This window comes from Cornus florida, unplaced genomic scaffold (assembly GCF_030987335.1).
Source record: "Cornus florida cultivar Cherokee Brave unplaced genomic scaffold, ASM3098733v1 CherokeeBrave_3.0.0_Hap2_Chr05, whole genome shotgun sequence".
NCBI lineage: Eukaryota > Viridiplantae > Streptophyta > Magnoliopsida > Cornales > Cornaceae > Cornus > Cornus florida.
In genome coordinates this window covers 105,556,235-105,573,367 of record NW_026775575.1, presented here as the reverse complement: position 1 = coordinate 105,573,367, position 17,133 = coordinate 105,556,235, and the positions used below count along the sequence as shown (strand labels likewise).

General features: G+C 36.4%; 2 protein-coding genes across 3 annotated transcripts; both read left to right on the top strand.

The window, feature by feature from the left end:
* The first annotated feature begins 2,199 nt into the window (after positions 1-2,199).
* On the top strand, positions 2,200-6,501 carry LOC132308241 (probable inactive receptor kinase At4g23740). Its single transcript, XM_059806263.1, has 2 exons — positions 2,200-4,148; positions 5,506-6,501. The coding sequence occupies exons 1-2, from the start codon at positions 2,909-2,911 to the stop codon at positions 6,162-6,164; spliced, it is 1,899 nt and encodes a 632-aa protein (XP_059662246.1). The 5' UTR covers positions 2,200-2,908; the 3' UTR covers positions 6,165-6,501.
* A 2,129-nt stretch (positions 6,502-8,630) lies between these two features.
* Positions 8,631-16,538, top strand: LOC132308240 (ubiquitin-conjugating enzyme E2-17 kDa-like). Of its 2 annotated transcripts, none has more exons than XM_059806260.1 (5): positions 8,631-8,785; positions 8,898-8,990; positions 11,736-11,863; positions 15,354-15,458; positions 16,010-16,538. In XM_059806260.1, the coding sequence occupies exons 2-5, from the start codon at positions 8,921-8,923 to the stop codon at positions 16,151-16,153; spliced, it is 447 nt and encodes a 148-aa protein (XP_059662243.1). In that variant the 5' UTR covers positions 8,631-8,785; positions 8,898-8,920; the 3' UTR covers positions 16,154-16,538. The 2 variants fall into 2 exon arrangements, with proteins under 2 accessions (XP_059662243.1, XP_059662244.1); XM_059806261.1 differs by having other exon boundaries at positions 8,668-8,785; positions 8,912-8,990.
* The last annotated feature ends 595 nt before the right edge of the window (positions 16,539-17,133 follow it).

Here is a 17,133-nt window from a genome sequence, read left to right as displayed (position 1 = left end):
GGTAGTTGCATAAGTAAGAGTCATGAGGGTGGTTTGAGAATTGAGACAGTTGTCAATTTCCCATAATTTAAAAGCCAAAGCCTTCATCATCATCCATGGCACTAAATTAGGGATGGTCTATGCTTTTTTTGAAGTCTTTTCTTGACAATAAGTATTACCAACCAACATTACTACTTGCGCCAATATTTTTAACCCTCATCAATGAAGCCAATAATATATTTTTTCTGATCATCAATTGAATTTATTAACATGGTACCTCTTATTAATTGAGTAAGTAGACAAGGAGGATGATGAGTTTAATGCAGTAGACTTCGTGATGGAGTGCTGTAAATTCTCATAAACGGCAATTAAAAATAAATAAATTGTCACCTTGGCTGATATTGCAAAAATGCTTGTAAAATGCGTCTACATGCATGAATATGTATATATTTCAGTGGGTGCAATTGTCCTGCTAAAATTACAAAAATAAAAAATAAAAAAATAAAATAAAATTCCTATCGCCCGTGATTAGGCACGGACCTCTGTGGTGCGAGGGCAGCCGCCTCCACCGAATTTTATTTATTTGCATTATTTACCTATAAATTTTGTAAAATTTTAAAAATATTCCTACTAAAACTATGAAAAAACTTCAATGGCCCTCCTTTTCAACAAAATTTATGGTCCTCTACTTCACCCAACACTTTATCTTTTAGTTTTAAATCTCTGAATTTGTGCTTGTGCGTCTATATGTACATACATATGTTTTTGAAAGGAAGATAACATTGGAACTGATAAAATAAAATCAAAGAAAGAGGTAAAGTTTTAAACATTATTGTTTTGGTTTTTACTTATTTTAATGAATAAATACATGAATTCTCTTTTTTTATTATATTTTATTATTCGTCATGTTTGTTTTACTATTTAAATCTTTAATGTAATATTTAATTATTTCATTTCAGGTTGTGGTTTGTTTCACTATCTCTCATCTTATATGAAAACTAATATTTTCTTTACACTTTTTATTTTGGATGCTAACAGATAATATTCCTAATCGTTTTCTATCTCAACATCTTCATATTTAGGTGTATAATACACAAATAATATTGCAAATGTGAAATATTAGAGTAACTCATTCCATTAGTCTACATGCAATACTTCATAATAATTTACTGTCTCACATTCTTTTTTGAGAATTTAATTTTTTAAGAAGATTAATTTTAATATTTTTTAATTATATTGATTGTGAATGAATTACTAAATATATTTACAATAACAAGATGTGATGACATTTTTTTTATAAATTCAATTTATAGAAGTTAAATTAGTAATGTTATAAAAAAATATTATTTTGACTTCTTAAATAAAACATTTATTTTGAGACGATAAAAAATAAAAATTTGAAAGTAATTTCAGGTTGAATTGTAAATGTTGGATCCGTAACCTCATTCATTTTCCTTGATAAATCTTAGAAATAAAGAAAACATCACTTTTGCCCTTCAAGAAATTTTATTTAAAAGTAACTTCTATTTAAAATTAAGAAGTCAAAGGGATGACTTTTTGTCATCATTGAGACAAAAAAAGTAAGTGGTAAATCTCAGTGCTAGTTTTGCCCTCCAATTTCTTGAAAATCACAAGAAGAAAAGATAACAGACGAATACGTCATATTCAATTTAAATTACTTTTGAGACATATTTTTCATATAAGTTTTAATCCATTCAATCTTCCATTTTTTAACTTTTTTAAATTAAAATTAAAAATTTGACAAAAAATTGAATATTTAATAGAAAATTAAATATTAATTAAAATGAACATACATACTAACAAATTACAAAACGCATAACTTTAAATTAAAGATACGGAATATTTACTAATACAAAACCATTGACCACAAAAATAAAAATAAAACTCTTTCAAAAAGCAGTGTATATAATGTTTTCACTGGGAAACCGAATAGGGCTTACTCCATAGTTATTAGAAGGTAAAAGTAAAATTATACTAATGATTTTACTAAACTGAACAGGACTGATTCGTGGTTAAAAGGTAAAAGTGGAATTTACATTATACAAAGTAGGTCCCACCGAAGGATTAACTTTGATAATTAAACGACAGAAGAGGATGATGAAATCAAAAAATGGCGGTCCCACATCATCACGCGTGGCAGTACTCCACATAAATCGCATCTTAACCAACCCACCAAAACAGTAAGTCGTAGTCGCGGTTTTCCGTCAACAGCCTCCTCACTTTTCTCTTTTCGCCGGTGCTACATCGGCACCAATCTTCACCTTCTGTCTCCAAGTTGAAAATCTACATCAACTATTGTCTCTACTCTCTCTCTCTCTCTCTCTCTCTCTCTCACTCCATCATTTCCATCTATTATTATATATTTATATACTAATGTATATTTGATTATCTAAACTCTAATCAACTCATCGAATGTCGCTTGAGAATTGACTCACTCGACCGAGTTGTTCGACTCCTAACGACTCGGATCTCTTTCTTTCCACCACTTATTAGCTCAGCTCAGCTCGGGGTCAGCTCTCTAGGAAGAAGTAACTTCTTCTTTTCTTTGCTTTATCTCAGAAAAACTCTCTTGGGTTTGGGACTCATCCAAAAAGTTAAAGAACAAACAACAAAAAGAAAAGCTCGGATTCTGATCAAAACCCATCTGTAAAATAACACCCTTTTGACTACTATTCCCATTTCAAATCCTCTCCCACCTCCATTTTCTATGCCTATTTTCAGACACCCGCTCTACTTTTTTCGACATTAGTCTTGGAATTTGATTTTCCTTCTTCACTTTCATTTCTCTCTCTATATATGTATGTATGTATATATATATATATATTCTTACTCTTTTAGTGGTGTGAAAGTATAGATGTGGGGTTAAGAGTGCTTGAATTGATAGATTTTTCAACTCTAGAGTGTTAAAATGGAAGGGTCGTACAGTTTCTCTTTGATTTTCTTGGTGGGTTTGCTATTCTGGGGAGGAACAGCGACTTTGGTTGAAGAAGATAAGCGAGCATTGCTTGATTTTGCGAGCAATCTTCCTCACTCTCGCTATCTCAATTGGAGCGAGCAATCTTCTGTGTGCAACAACTGGACTGGAGTGACATGTAGTGAAGATGGGTCTCGAGTAATCGCCGTCCGACTGCCTGGCGTCGGATTTCACGGCCCCATTCCGGCGAAACCTCTGAGCCGCCTCTCGGCATTGCAGATCTTGAGCCTCAGATCCAATGGTATCAATGGGACTTTCCCTTCTGATCTCTACAATCTCAAGAACTTGTCATTTCTCTATCTTCAGTTCAACAAATTTTCAGGTCCTTTGCCTGTGAATTTTTCTGTTTGGAAGAATCTTACAATTGTTAATTTGTCAAACAATGCATTCAATGGTAGTATTCCTTACTCCATTTCGAATTTGACTCAGCTCGCAGCTTTGAATCTTGCTAATAACTCGCTTTCTGGTGAAATCCCAAACCTTTACTTGCCAAATCTGCATCAACTGAACTTATCCAATAATAATCTCACTGGCATTGTACCCAAATCACTTCGAAAGTTTCCGAGTTCAGTATTCACGGGTAACAATGTTTCACTAGCACTAAATTCTTCCATTTCTGGATATCCTGTGTTTTCGCCCTTTAATCAAACAAATCCAAAACCTAAGACACTCAGAAAACTAAGTGAAAGGGCGTTACTGGGAATTATAATTGCTGGTTGTGTTCTGGGGCTGATTGGGTTTGCTTTTCTGTTACTTGTTTGCTTCTTAAAAAGAAGAATCGAACATGGGTTTCCCAGGAATTTTGAGAAAGGAGATATGTCACCGGAGAAAGCGATTGCTCGAAGTCAAGAGGCCAATAATAAATTAGTTTTCTTTGAGGGTTGTAACTATGCATTTGATTTAGAGGATTTGTTGAGGGCTTCTGCCGAGGTACTGGGAAAGGGCACCTTTGGTATTGCTTATAAGGCAATTCTAGAGGATGCCACCACCGTGGTGGTGAAGAGGTTGAAGGAGGTGAGTGTCGGAAGGCGAGAGTTCGAGCAGCAAATGGAGGTGGTTGGGAGTATCAAGCATGAGAATGTGATTGAGCTAAGGGCATATTACTATTCCAAGGATGAGAAGCTGATGGTGTATGATTATTACAGTCAGGGGAGCGTTGCTGCAATGTTACATGGTATGTTTCTTTATTATATATCTGCAATTTCCGAATTTTATGCAACTCTTCACTTTTCTCTATTATCTACTCTAAAATCAAAATACCAACTGCTTTCGTTTTTATTCATAGTGAATTTTGATTTATCAGATCATTATGGTATTTCTTAGATTTGCTGGGTTTCTGTATGATGTGATAGAAGAAAGTATGTGAAATTAAACCATCATGAACTTGGGATAAAGTTATAGAATATCTAACTTTATTGAACTTGAAGTTAACTAAATTGTGTACGACTGTAGTAGTCACTAAATTTCTACCTTTATTTTGAATTTGGACTTGCGAAACAGTCTTTCAGTTGAGTAGAGCAGTTGAATTGATGGGTTTTGTGAGGGACCAACATGGATAAATCTAACTTTCTGCTTTATCCTAAGGCCCTGATGAGTGGATTCTTTCTAGGTAGAGGGCTGTGGTAACTAATGTTCAAACACTGAGTGGTGGTCTTTGTGGCCCTTTCAGGCTTTGACAATTAGTTTGACCATGGAATTTGACAGATAGAATCAAGGATAAGAAAAGGATGGTCTACAAATTCTCCTTTTTATTCTTTGGCATATTGAATCACAAATAGGGCTTTCACATACTGAAATATTCAGAGAGGTCGTTACTGAGGTCTTCTATTTCAACTGCCCTTGCAGTTCTATTACTATATCCACACTCTCCTCCTAGGTTGTGTGTGTATATATATATATATATATATATTTCTCATCCTAATGCTGAATGAGCAGATACTAACATCCTTCTAAGCTGCTTCTAGCCATCAGATAATTAAAGCATAAAACAGAAGTCCCATCTTTTATTTTCCCCTGAAAGTTGTCTTTCTAACATTCTTGTCATTTTGTTGTCCGACTTTCTTTCACCCTAAATTTTGTGCATTCTTTCGCCCTGGTTTTGATTTTGCCATGTTGTGCTGGAAATTTATGTATCGGAATCAGCTATTAGATACTTTGGTGTTGCACGTGTTAACTGTGCTTTCTTTATAAACAGTCATCCTAGCAGTAATTCCAGATACTACATTTGCAGAGTGATCTTAAAAGTGAATTAGTTTATTCTTGAAGAAGCCATCACAGCATATCTGTTTATTTTAAATATTTTATAGGAATGTTAGGCAATTTTTGCTGGTTTTGAGAGTTGTAAATTATAGAACATTTACAAAAGTTGCAGACCTGTGTCCAGTTTCCAGCTTCATGATCTTCTAGGCAGGAGCCACAGGACAGACATGTGCTCCCCGAGTCTCTACACTCCCTACTGCCTATCTGCCTATGTGAAGAGGTTACGGACTGTAGAGCTTCAGCTATCCTCTAATGCGTTTGCAATGTTGCAGGGAAAAGAGGGCAGGAGAGAATCCCCTTAGATTGGGAAACCCGTTTGAGAATAGCCACTGGAGCAGCAAGAGGTATAGCTCGTATCCATGCGGAGAATAATGGGAAGCTTGTCCATGGCAACATCAAATCCTCAAACATCTTCCTCAACTCTCACCAACATGGTTGTGTATCAGATCTTGGTCTTTCAACAATAATGAGCCCATTGGCTCTACCTATTGCTCGTGCTGCTGGTTACCGAGCCCCAGAAGTGACGGATACCCGGAAAGCATCACAGCCTTCTGATGTCTACAGCTTTGGCGTGCTTTTACTGGAGCTCCTCACTGGTAAGTCACCTGTTCACACCACGGGTGGTGATGAGGTCATTCACTTGGTCAGGTGGGTTCATTCGGTAGTCCGAGAAGAGTGGACAGGGGAAGTGTTTGATGTAGAGCTCATGAGGTATCCAAATATAGAAGAAGAGATGGTGGAGATGTTGCAGATTGCAATGTCATGTGTAGTAAGGATGCCAGACCAAAGACCTAAAATGCTGGATGTAGTGAGAATGATTGAAAATGTCCGGCAAACTGATTTGGAGAATCGGCCATCTTCTGGAGCCAAATCTGAAAATTCAACACCACCGCCGCAGGTTTTCAGTACAGAAGCCTCAGTCACAAAATGAGGACCAACTGAAAATTTGTCACTCTATTTTGCCCTGCCTATTTGTCTCCTATTATCATTTTCAATGCCTTTCACCTGCTCAGTGAACAAAATCCTGGTAAGTTAATCAACCTAATCCTAGTTTAAGGCAGAGTCAAGTCAGGTGTTGTATCAATGTACCAGTGGCCTATCGGTGCTCATGTTAAGCTATTTTTCTGGTCAGAAGTACTATGGATCAAAAGATATATCTTTTTCATTTTTTTTTTTTGCATGTGTATGTATCACAATGTCTACTTGATTAGTTGATTGCTTGGAATCATCTTATGGTAATATTATTGACTGCTCTTTTTCCAGTATAATTGACCCCTTGGGCTGAGTTTCTCCACGGATCACAAATTTAACTTTGGTGTATTTTTTATGCCGTTACTCTTGCAGCATTTTCAGAATCAGCTACAAATAACTTGGAAGACTTGCTTGGTGCATTAATCAATAAATGGATCTTAGGGACTTCGTTACTTCCCCCCAAAGTGGTGAAAGTGAATCAACGTGGAAACAAACATGGCACAACCACACAGATCACCCACTGGATAAGAAAACTTTATTGAAATTAAGTTGCATTCTGTTGTATGCAGGTAGCTTTCAGAATTCAGAATAGTCGTATAATATAATGCCACTAAACGCAGTGATCTTGGATGGTTTTTGTAGTTTATGCTGTTCTGTTTGTTTGCTTTATTCATACACATACATGCCTATATCCATATCTATATATACATATATAATGCCACTTATCCTAAAAGGTATGTAGGACCTCATTGAACCCCAGGGACACTCACATTCCACTCACTTGAATTGTTGTGCATTTGGATCTAGTGTCTTGGCTCAACCATAACAAGGCATACTGAAGCAACCATATCTTAATGTATATAATATATTGTTGAAATAAGATATAGCTGTTACAGGAACCGTATCTTAATCTGTATGGATAGTGTAACAAGGGTTATTTACCTCACGTCGAATCTAGATAGAAAAGTGATTGAGTATAAATGGGTGGGTATATAGCATTACCCAATAGCTTGAACTTTTAAATAAATGAGCAAGCGCTCATCCGTTACGGCTGGTATTAGACCCAGACCTAGTTCTTGATTCGGTGTCACACCGAGCGTCCGGCCCTGAGGGCGTTTGAGTTTTCACCTCGGGTAGGTAGGGTGGTCCGATCTCAACGAGGGCGTTACGTACGTTCGGGTGAGAAAGAATGAAACAAGAGTCATTTGTTTCACATCGAATCCAGATGAAAAAGTAATTATATATAAATGGATGAGTGTGCAATATTATCTAATAATTTAAATTTTTAAAATTATCAAATAACTTAAATTTTTAAGTAAATAAACAAGCGTCCATCACCCATTACATATCGTGGCTACCATTATAACGATCCAATTATAAGGAAATGTTGAAATTTTAGATAAATACATGCACAGTGTAATTTAGATAAAATATTTGCATAATGACTTTGTCGGTAACATTAATAAACACCACAAATCTTTGTGGGCGCCCTTGGGCCATTGGTTTGGTGCCGTGATAAGAGGAGCTATCTCATGTGCCGCGATTTCACAACATTAGGAGCTGGATCTTGTGAGTTTTACTGTGAAGCCCATAGATTCAACAGTGACTTTGCGTTGTGATGGCATCTAACCAACCAATCAAATGCATAATTCAGGTTTGTTGGTGGCAGTTTTTACAAGTAACCGTAATTGACTTGAATTGTGCATTTTAACTGGTTGAACGTACCAATAATATGGTATGAGTGGCTTTTCCTACATCTTCTCGTTGTCGCTATTGCACTTGCATTTGATATTTTTTTGGTAATAAGAATTGTGACTTGAGAAACTGAAAAGTGATAAATGGCCAGAATTGTGACTCAAGAAACTGAAAAGTGATAAATGATAAGGACTTCTTTGATTTGTAATTTTAAAAATAAAAAATTTAAAAATTGTATAAAAGTTTAACCAAGAAATACAGTTGTAAAAAAATATGCTTTAAAAAAAATTATTTTTTATAATTATTTATAAATTAGTTTTTGAATTTTTAAGAACTGATCTCAAATTTATAAACCAAGCAAATCTTAATTATTTTGTTCAAATAATACCAAGTGAATTGTGAAAATTTTAAAAGTATATCAAGTGATCTTGCTAAAAGTAAATGAATAAATACCAATCAATCACATTATTTTCAGAGATTTAACCATATATATGTATGTATAATTTTTATAAAAAAGTTACTCCGTACTAATTTTATTTCAATTTTGTGAAATGTGAAAATTTTGGTGGGCCGTAGGGTAGTCAAATGAAATGAGAGAGAACTCATGGTGACCGGATGACCACTGACTAGCGTGGAGGACTGGGGAAGCCAATAGAGAGCATCTTGGGTCAGCTGGTAACAACGCGTCTCAGGAGTATAAAATAACAAGAAGTCATTTATTCTATCAAGTGGGCCCAACGGTTGGATAGACCAATAGCAAATCGATCAAGTGCTTCTCGTGACCCAGAATTGGCTGATTCTATATAAATCCATTTCCAAACACACCCTCATTTCTCTCTTCTCAGGAAACTAATAACCAGACCAGAGGAGGATCTGATCTCTCAGGTGAGCTCTCCCTCTATCCTCCGTATATGTTTTTTACCCTGCACTTGCACTCCTCACTATATATATATATCACTATACATATATATTTATATATCAAGCTGATTTATTCTAGGATTCGTGAGCTAGGGTTTCGTTATGGCTTCGAAGCGGATCCTGAAAGAACTCAAGGATCTTCAGAAGGATCCTCCTACCTCTTGCAGCGCAGGTACGATCTCTCATTATTCTAGATCTCAAACTCTCGGTCTTATCGATCCTAGGGTTTTGTATGTTCGACGAAAGAGGCCTCTACTTAGTCTTGTTCAATTTTTCGATGTTATGATGAATTGTCTGGAAATGAACTTGTGCTTAATTAATAATTTTAGGTGTTAATGGAGTAATACGGATTTTGTGAACAAATTGATTTGGATTTTGTGTTGAACACAAGAACTTAATGGCACGATGGAGTCGTTTGAGATTTTTCAGTTATGTTGGAACTCTATCAGAGATTTAGTTGATATTTGATTCTTCATGAAACAACAATTCTTTTTATTATGGCCCAGGATTTTAGGATTTGTATTTTATATGCATGCAGGTATTTGTGCATTTAAAATTATGCATGTACTGTCCTTGTCTGATGCATGTTCATAGGTAGCAAACTGTTCAATTTTCTGTTCCATTTTAATCTGAGAATTGAGGTATGTTTTGGTTAAATTAGGTTTTCTGGTAGTTTGTTATACCAATCCTTGACTTGAAGTTTTCTGACCCAGTGCCATCAAAATGAGATACACCTAGTGTAATTGGATCCAAAGCTGTAACTTCTATTGCATTTCTCCTTTAATATCAATCATGAATATTGGCATGTTAAACCAATCCTTGACTTGAAATTTTTTGACCCAGTGCCATCAAAATGAGATTCACCTAGTGACAACTTCTATTGCATTTCTCCTTTAATATTAATCATGAATATTAGCATGATTTATTATGTAGGTGGAACATTGTTAAGACGCGTGGGGTGGGGGGTGTTGAATTTTTTTTCACACATTGATCAAATTGCTGAGGGGGCATTTGAGTTTCCCTTGGAAATTAAATTGTCGAGTTATTCTTGATAAAGCACTGCGAGCACTTTTTGCTCAACTTAATTGATCCGCAATCCTATTGAAATTCTGTGTGCTAATCAGCTCCATATGGTACCATATTATTGTCTGTTTTTCATGCCCCGAATTCTAAGAATCCAGTTCATCAGAAAGAGATGGGGTAAACCGGGCTCTAGTCCAAGTCCCGAAACGCAGAAGCTAACATGGAAAACAGTCAACCAATGTGATTAACGTGACTACATCATCCTTTAGTGTAAAATTAGCCTAATTATTGTCCATTGATGGTCATGAAGTGGACTCACTAAAGTCCAGCAGATTGCTGCCCAACTGGGCAATTTTCAGTCGGCTGACCCTTGTGTCGGCCCATTGAACCCTAGGAGTAGTACAAGATGGGTGACCTCCTGGGAAGTCTAGTCCAGGGGGAACCAAAAGCGAATAATATTGTGTCGGGTACGGTGAGGGCTGTTATGTTGTGTCCCAAAATCCTATTGAGAGTCTATATTAGCCTTTTACAGTTTATGCCTTAAATTTACCTAGGTTGGGAATATGATGACAACAAAGTTGTTTAGTCACTTGCTTAGTAGTTGGTCTTTACCAACACCATTCTTAGGTGACATCAAACTTCCTATTGTCTAACACCAAATGTTGACACAATCAAGTCGGTTGATACCTCACGTATTCGTCTTATGACTCCTATCACACGCGCATATATATAGCATTCACACCTCTCAATATATTTACGAAAATTAGCATAAAGTAGTGAGTATACCTGTCTTGAATATGAGGGCTTATTCGACAGACTGTCCTAGACATTTGCTCATCTCTAGTGGAACCTCCACCCGCATTCCTTGTTTACTTTGATTTTATTCGGTCATTACTTCGACCAGACCAGCCATGATTAAATTGTAGGCCATCATTCTGCTCTCATTGGCTCCCTCCTCTTTCCTTTAGCCTTTTTATTTTCTTGTACTTGATAGTCTCGAATTGTATACCATGCTGTAGAACTCTCTGTACAAGTGTTTAATAAAATTGTGTATTTGACTTAATTGGTTACAACTTACATAACACTTTTATTTGTTCATATCTTTCATGTTTGTTTTGTTGAAAATATCCTTTTGATATCTTCTTCCGTATAAAATTTTTTTTAATTCAACATAATTGTAAAAGGTTTTTGGCTATTACTATTCCCTCACTTCCACTCCTAATGTTACCATGGTACATTCATATCTTTTGGATAAATTCCTAGATCTAAGCTTCTTGTGGTTTTATGTAACTCTTTCAGCTTGGTGAACATCTAGAGAATAGAGAGACTAAGAGTACATGCTCGCAAAATAATTCAATCATTCATGTCAAGAGTAGGTTCAATATGCATTTCTGACTCTTTAGAAGTGCAGTAGTAACCCTAAAATTTTATTTTCAATAAAATAAAAAAAAACCACACTAAAATTAATAATAAAAGATTACTTACAATTCAACAATATGGTTCTTTCCTACTTATACAAGTTGGCTTTCTGGTGTTTTTATCAAGTTGTTAGTTGTATGATTTGTACCTTATTGAAAAGACAAGTATCTATGCACATAATAAGTCATGATTGGTTGTAGAAGGTGAACGTTGGTCTTTTCTAACTCTTCAACGTGAGCAGCATTTACATTTAGTACGGAATTTGGTGATTATATATTTGGGTAGAATATATATATATATATATATACCTTGTGCATGATTGAGTTTGAGGCTTTGATCCGAGTTTCTTAATATTTAGGCTAGACTTTTGAAGTAAAAATGAACACATTTTAGTTAATGTATGAAATTAGTGTTGTAGATCATTGTTACATTAATTTATTCAATTCATTTATCTTTGCTTATGTATAATTGTTAGGCCCCGTTGCTGAAGACATGTTTCACTGGCAAGCAACGATTATGGGTCCTCCCGACAGTCCTTATGCGGGTGGGGTGTTTCTAGTTACCATCCATTTCCCTCCAGATTATCCATTTAAGCCACCAAAGGTACTATTAACTCCATTTTATATTTGTCAAACGTGGGTGAGATCTTTTTTTATTGCTTCAGTTTCCTCGTCTAAGATGCTCTTGGGCATCCTCTGAACAAATATGCAGAAATGCCAATTTCTTGCTTGTGCAGTCTATCAATTATCAAATTCTATAAGTTGTTCGCGCTTGATTTGCATTTGTGTGTTTTGAGAGAAGTCACATTCAATCTTCTATTTCTATTGTTCCCAGACATTTTTTGATCTCTCAAAATCTAAGTAACTTAGAAGCCTCTTTATTCATCCACCTCAGCTGTGCAAGTGGCCTTGTACAATGATCACAATGTTTTAAAAGAGCTCATGAGCCAACCAGTTAAATCTGTGCCAATCTGGCCTTAAATTGCCACCCCTATCTATGAGTGCTTCATACTCGGATTGTTTAGAATATTATCAGTGCCTTCAGTGAGCAGTGTCTATTTTTCTTTCAATGTTTGGAATCTTGGGCTGGATTGATTGGTTGAACCATTAAGGTTAATAATTGGTACCGCCGGGCCATTGGCTCAAGTGGAGAGGAGGTGAGCAGTTTGAGCTCCACATGGGGCAGTGTAGTGTGCACGCACGTGTTGCTTACCTAACAAAAAAAATTGGTAATACACACATATATATATATATTATGTTGAAGTCTATATATTGACGATTTGAGCTATATATAAATTCTTAATTAGTGCACTTAATGATCTTCTTTGCACATGTTCAAACCATCTTAATCGATTTTCACATTGTTCTCCCATAGGTTCTACTTTAACCACTAATTTTCTCTCATTTTATCTTGGATGCAATTATTTGTTATTTTATTTTTTTTCTGAAAGGTGTTGGATGCAATATTCTGTGTACATGATAATTTGTGAAGAAGTGCCCAATGCATGAGCAGGGGCAAGAACACGGGCTAAATTTGAAAATAAAGATTAAGGGGCTCCTACATATTTCTATATGCAAATTATGGTTTTATTTTTAATGTTGATTGGCTACTTTTTATATCAAACATTTTGCTATAAAATATATAAACATCATCAGATGTAATGAGGAATATATTGTGGATTGGTGGTAGGCCTTGGTTGTTTGTCTCGTAAGGTCATGGTTTTGAACCTTCTTTGGGAAGTTTCATGGCGTCTTCAAAACAAGCATTGAATGTTTGGCAACCGTAATAATTTTGGTGGGATCTAGTGTATCCACATGTACTCTACATGTGGTATCAGCCAAGTGCTGGACGAAAAATTCGTACAGGATGTGGATTCACAAAGAAATGAATTTGCAAATAGTGCATGCATTCACTCTCAACTTGCCGATTCATGAGTCGTGAGAAATTTGTCCCACCCAGAAGGAGAGCACATTCTGAAATGAGATGGAATAAAAGAATTTGTAAGTCGGTGGTCATTCTCAAATAGTCGATGATTAATGTACCGGGTACACATACTATGCAGGAAAGGAAATCACTGATAACTTAAAGTATTGACTTGGTTGGTGGGTTATATTCTTTGCATTAGGAGGTAGACACATCTAATGAAGTATCCATTGACCTAGTTCTAATGCGAGGGAGGCAGCCTGAATAAGGTGTTGCTTGGATTAGTAGTTGCAAGTTCCAGTCGAAGGGTTCGTTCAGAGTTCAGAGCATTAAAGTTCGTTAGCCCAGGCCTCGCAGTAACGTTAGCTTCATTCTTCTGGGGGCCTATGTAAGAATGAATTGTCAAGTTTAGGCCTAATATATGGGCTGCCACTGGTCCAAGCACAGGGCTGCAAACGAGCCGAGCCGTGCCAAGTAGTGGACGCTCAAGCTTGGCCCAGTCTAAAGGAGAAGTGCTCAAGCTTGACTTGAGCTTTCACCTAAGTGTTCGAACTCGGCTCAGCTATGTTCAATAAAAACTCGAGCTCAGCTCGAAGCTCGTGTATAATTACACACATATACATGTGTATGCAGAGATTTATATATAAGGTGAGAAAGAGGGAATATTGTTTTTTTTTTTTTTTTTGTTAAAAAGAGGGGGGAATATTGTTGATATTGTGGTTGCCAATGAAAATTATCTAGCTTGCTGCCAAAGAGGAGTTGAGAGCTTTCAGAACTTTCGTGATCTGGTTTGGAACTTTGGTGAGGGTTGGGCTTGTAAGGGGGGGTGATTGGTGTTATGCGCAGATTAGGGTTGTATATATTTCATGGGTGAAAGGTGTTGGGTTTTTAAAGGAGAGCAATTATTTGGGTTGGGTTAGGTTGGATTGGGCCTAATAAAAGTTTATGGTGATTAAATAACTAATTGGGCTTTTTGTATATTTGGGCCAAGTATATCTCATATCTTTACACAACATATATACACATACATATATATTTTTTACGAGCTGAACGTACACTCAAATGAGCCTGTTGGAGATGTTTGAGCTTGGCTCTTATAATAAACGAGTCCAATATTTTCATTTGAGCTCGGTTAGTTTGGTAAACAAACGAACACGGACCTATCTCTTATCGAGCTGAGCTTGAGTAGTTCATGAACAGCTCGGTTCGTTTGCAACCCTATCCAAGCATGCTCCAGAGGAAGGAGGCACGTTAGCTTGTCCCCAATTCTAGCTGATGGTACAAGGATCTCTGGGCTTTCAAACCCCGATCTCATGGCACATGCCTCTCACAAGCACCGGTCCTCTCCCCAAGAAATCATTCTTGGGGCCTTCCTCTGCCTTTGTGTAAGTGTTAACTAATGTGTAGGGTGTTTTTTTTTTTCTAGTTTCCTCCACTCTGTAGAGCTCTGGGCATGAGAAGGCACGACCAGGTAATACCACACCAAATAGTTTCCTCCACTCCAAATAGTACAGCTTAGGAGATTAACTTCGTAGGGAACAGGTGATCTAGTGCCACGTGGCTTTCCTGTGACTGACTTGAAGGCCTATGAGAGTAGATCATGTGTTATTTTTCTAATTTTTTTTAAATTTTTTTTGATAAGTAATCATATTTCCATTGATATCATTACGTTACCATATAGTGACATACCATACGGTGGAAACAACTACAAGTGTATGCTGGAGGTTTTAAGATTGTGTTGCATGTAGCACACTCTTGTTTATGGCTACTATTTATTTAAAATTCTTAATTTATCCCCTTGCTTGTGTGTGCGCTAACGTCTCCAACATGTCATCACCATCATTTGTGTTTCCTAGAAATGTTTTCCTCTTTGTATCATACACACGTTTGCTGTGGCAGTTTGATCTACATGCCATCTCACAATACTTTTATCATGAGAAATGTCTTTTGCAACCAGTGTCTTCCTCCTAACCTGGGAAATTTGGTTGTGGATTAGTGGAACTCTTTTACACTAAATCCTATGTTATTTGGCACTTTGGTATTCCCTAAAAATGCTTAAAATCGTGAGAAGTTTTCTTATGCTTTTGTGTTGGGTAAGAAATTTATGAAATTCTTTTTAGATGGTTTTCCCATTTTCCTCATTTTTTTTATACTTGAATTGTTTCTGCAGGTTGCTTTCAGAACGAAGGTCTTTCACCCCAATATCAACAGCAATGGGAGTATTTGCCTTGATATATTGAAGGAACAATGGAGCCCTGCCCTTACTATTTCCAAGGTTATCATTTCTTTCAACACAAATAACCATTTGGAAATTCTACTGAAAATATGTTTAAATAGTAAGCTGTGTGATTGTCCAGTGGCACCCCTTTAGGCTATTGAGCTACTAAAAATTAGATTTTTAGCACCAAGCCTTTATCCCAAGTGATATCTCCTCCTCCCCTCCCATATTGGCATAGTGGCTGTGTGGCTGAACTATATTTTAGTATGTGAGAGTTGCCATCACCATGGAGCGGATGTCGTGGATCCTTATCTGTTTATTTTTTTTGTTTTGTTTTTGTTGTGGGTGGGGAGGTGATTGACAATCCTTTTTATAGTGTAAGTTTTCTATATCGGGACTAAAGCGTTCTTATGTCCTAAAAATTTTTAGAAATACCCATGCATGCAGTGATTTAAATACAAGGAAAGCCAAAGAAGTTTTAGCCCCATTTGAAACAAAATAATATGGTTATGTAGCAGAAATTTTATGCCATTTTGATTTAAGAAGTTTCATGCTTTATTATGCATATGGTGTTTAAGCATGGGTTATAAGTTCTTATTCAATTTCAGGTGTTGCTGTCTATCTGTTCTCTGTTAACGGACCCAAATCCTGATGACCCTCTAGTGCCAGAGATCGCTCACATGTACAAGACAGACAGGAGCAAGTACGAGACAACTGCCAGGAGCTGGACCCAGAAGTATGCCATGGGTTAGTGTGATGCCATGTGTGACGGGAGGGCTTCTTTAATTGTGATTTTGGTCTGTTATCTATAAAATGTATGATTGAAGAAGTGTGATATCTGTCTTAAGAAAGACCAAAAGCGAAATGTTTTGAATCTGTATGTTTGTATGGAAATTGTCTCCTATTATGAAGTATGCTTCCAGATATTTGAAGGTCAACAACTACAATCCCAGGCTGATAGGCTCTGGTGGTTGTAACATGATAGTCAATAAGCAAAAAAGTAATATCACAATAAGAAATATCAACCTTTATCTGGAAACCTTTGGCATCTGTAATATGATTGTACTGAAATTCATACAAATAGGACCCCACGGTGGTTCTTTGTGAAGAGAAAGGCAAATTGCTCTTTTATTATTATTCTCTCTTTACCCGCTGTTTCATTTGTTTTGGTAAAGGGTTAATTCTAGAGTGTTCATTTCATCCGTTTTGGTTTGTATGTTCTGCAGTTGATTTGTAGTTCTCTTTTGAGGTTTGACATTTGGTTTAGTATATCAATTGTTATTTGAACTCCGGATTTTATTGAATTGATACATTGGATTTGTTTTTATGTCTTGTGTTCAGTTGTCCTGTCATCTTTGTTCACGACTGTCCGTGGTTAAAACTTTTAACATGAGACACTCAAGAAGGAAAATGGATCTGCCAGTTATGCCTCTCACGGTACATGTTATTGCATCGTTACTAGTTTCATTTTGTAAGTTAAAAGAATATGTAAAAAATTAAAAATGTTTTACAATGTTTCTGCTATTCGAGAGAACAAAAGGCTTCAGTTGTGTTCTTGACAATTATGAAACGAGTTTAGCTATTTAGGCTGAGTCGGCCTAACCCAATAGAGGCATGCAGGGATAAGACTCACAATGGTCACGGTAATGTATGGTCTGCTACCTATAGTCACTCTTGTGAAAACTACAAACTCCCTATAGTCACTCTTGTGAAAACTACAAACTCTTGTGAT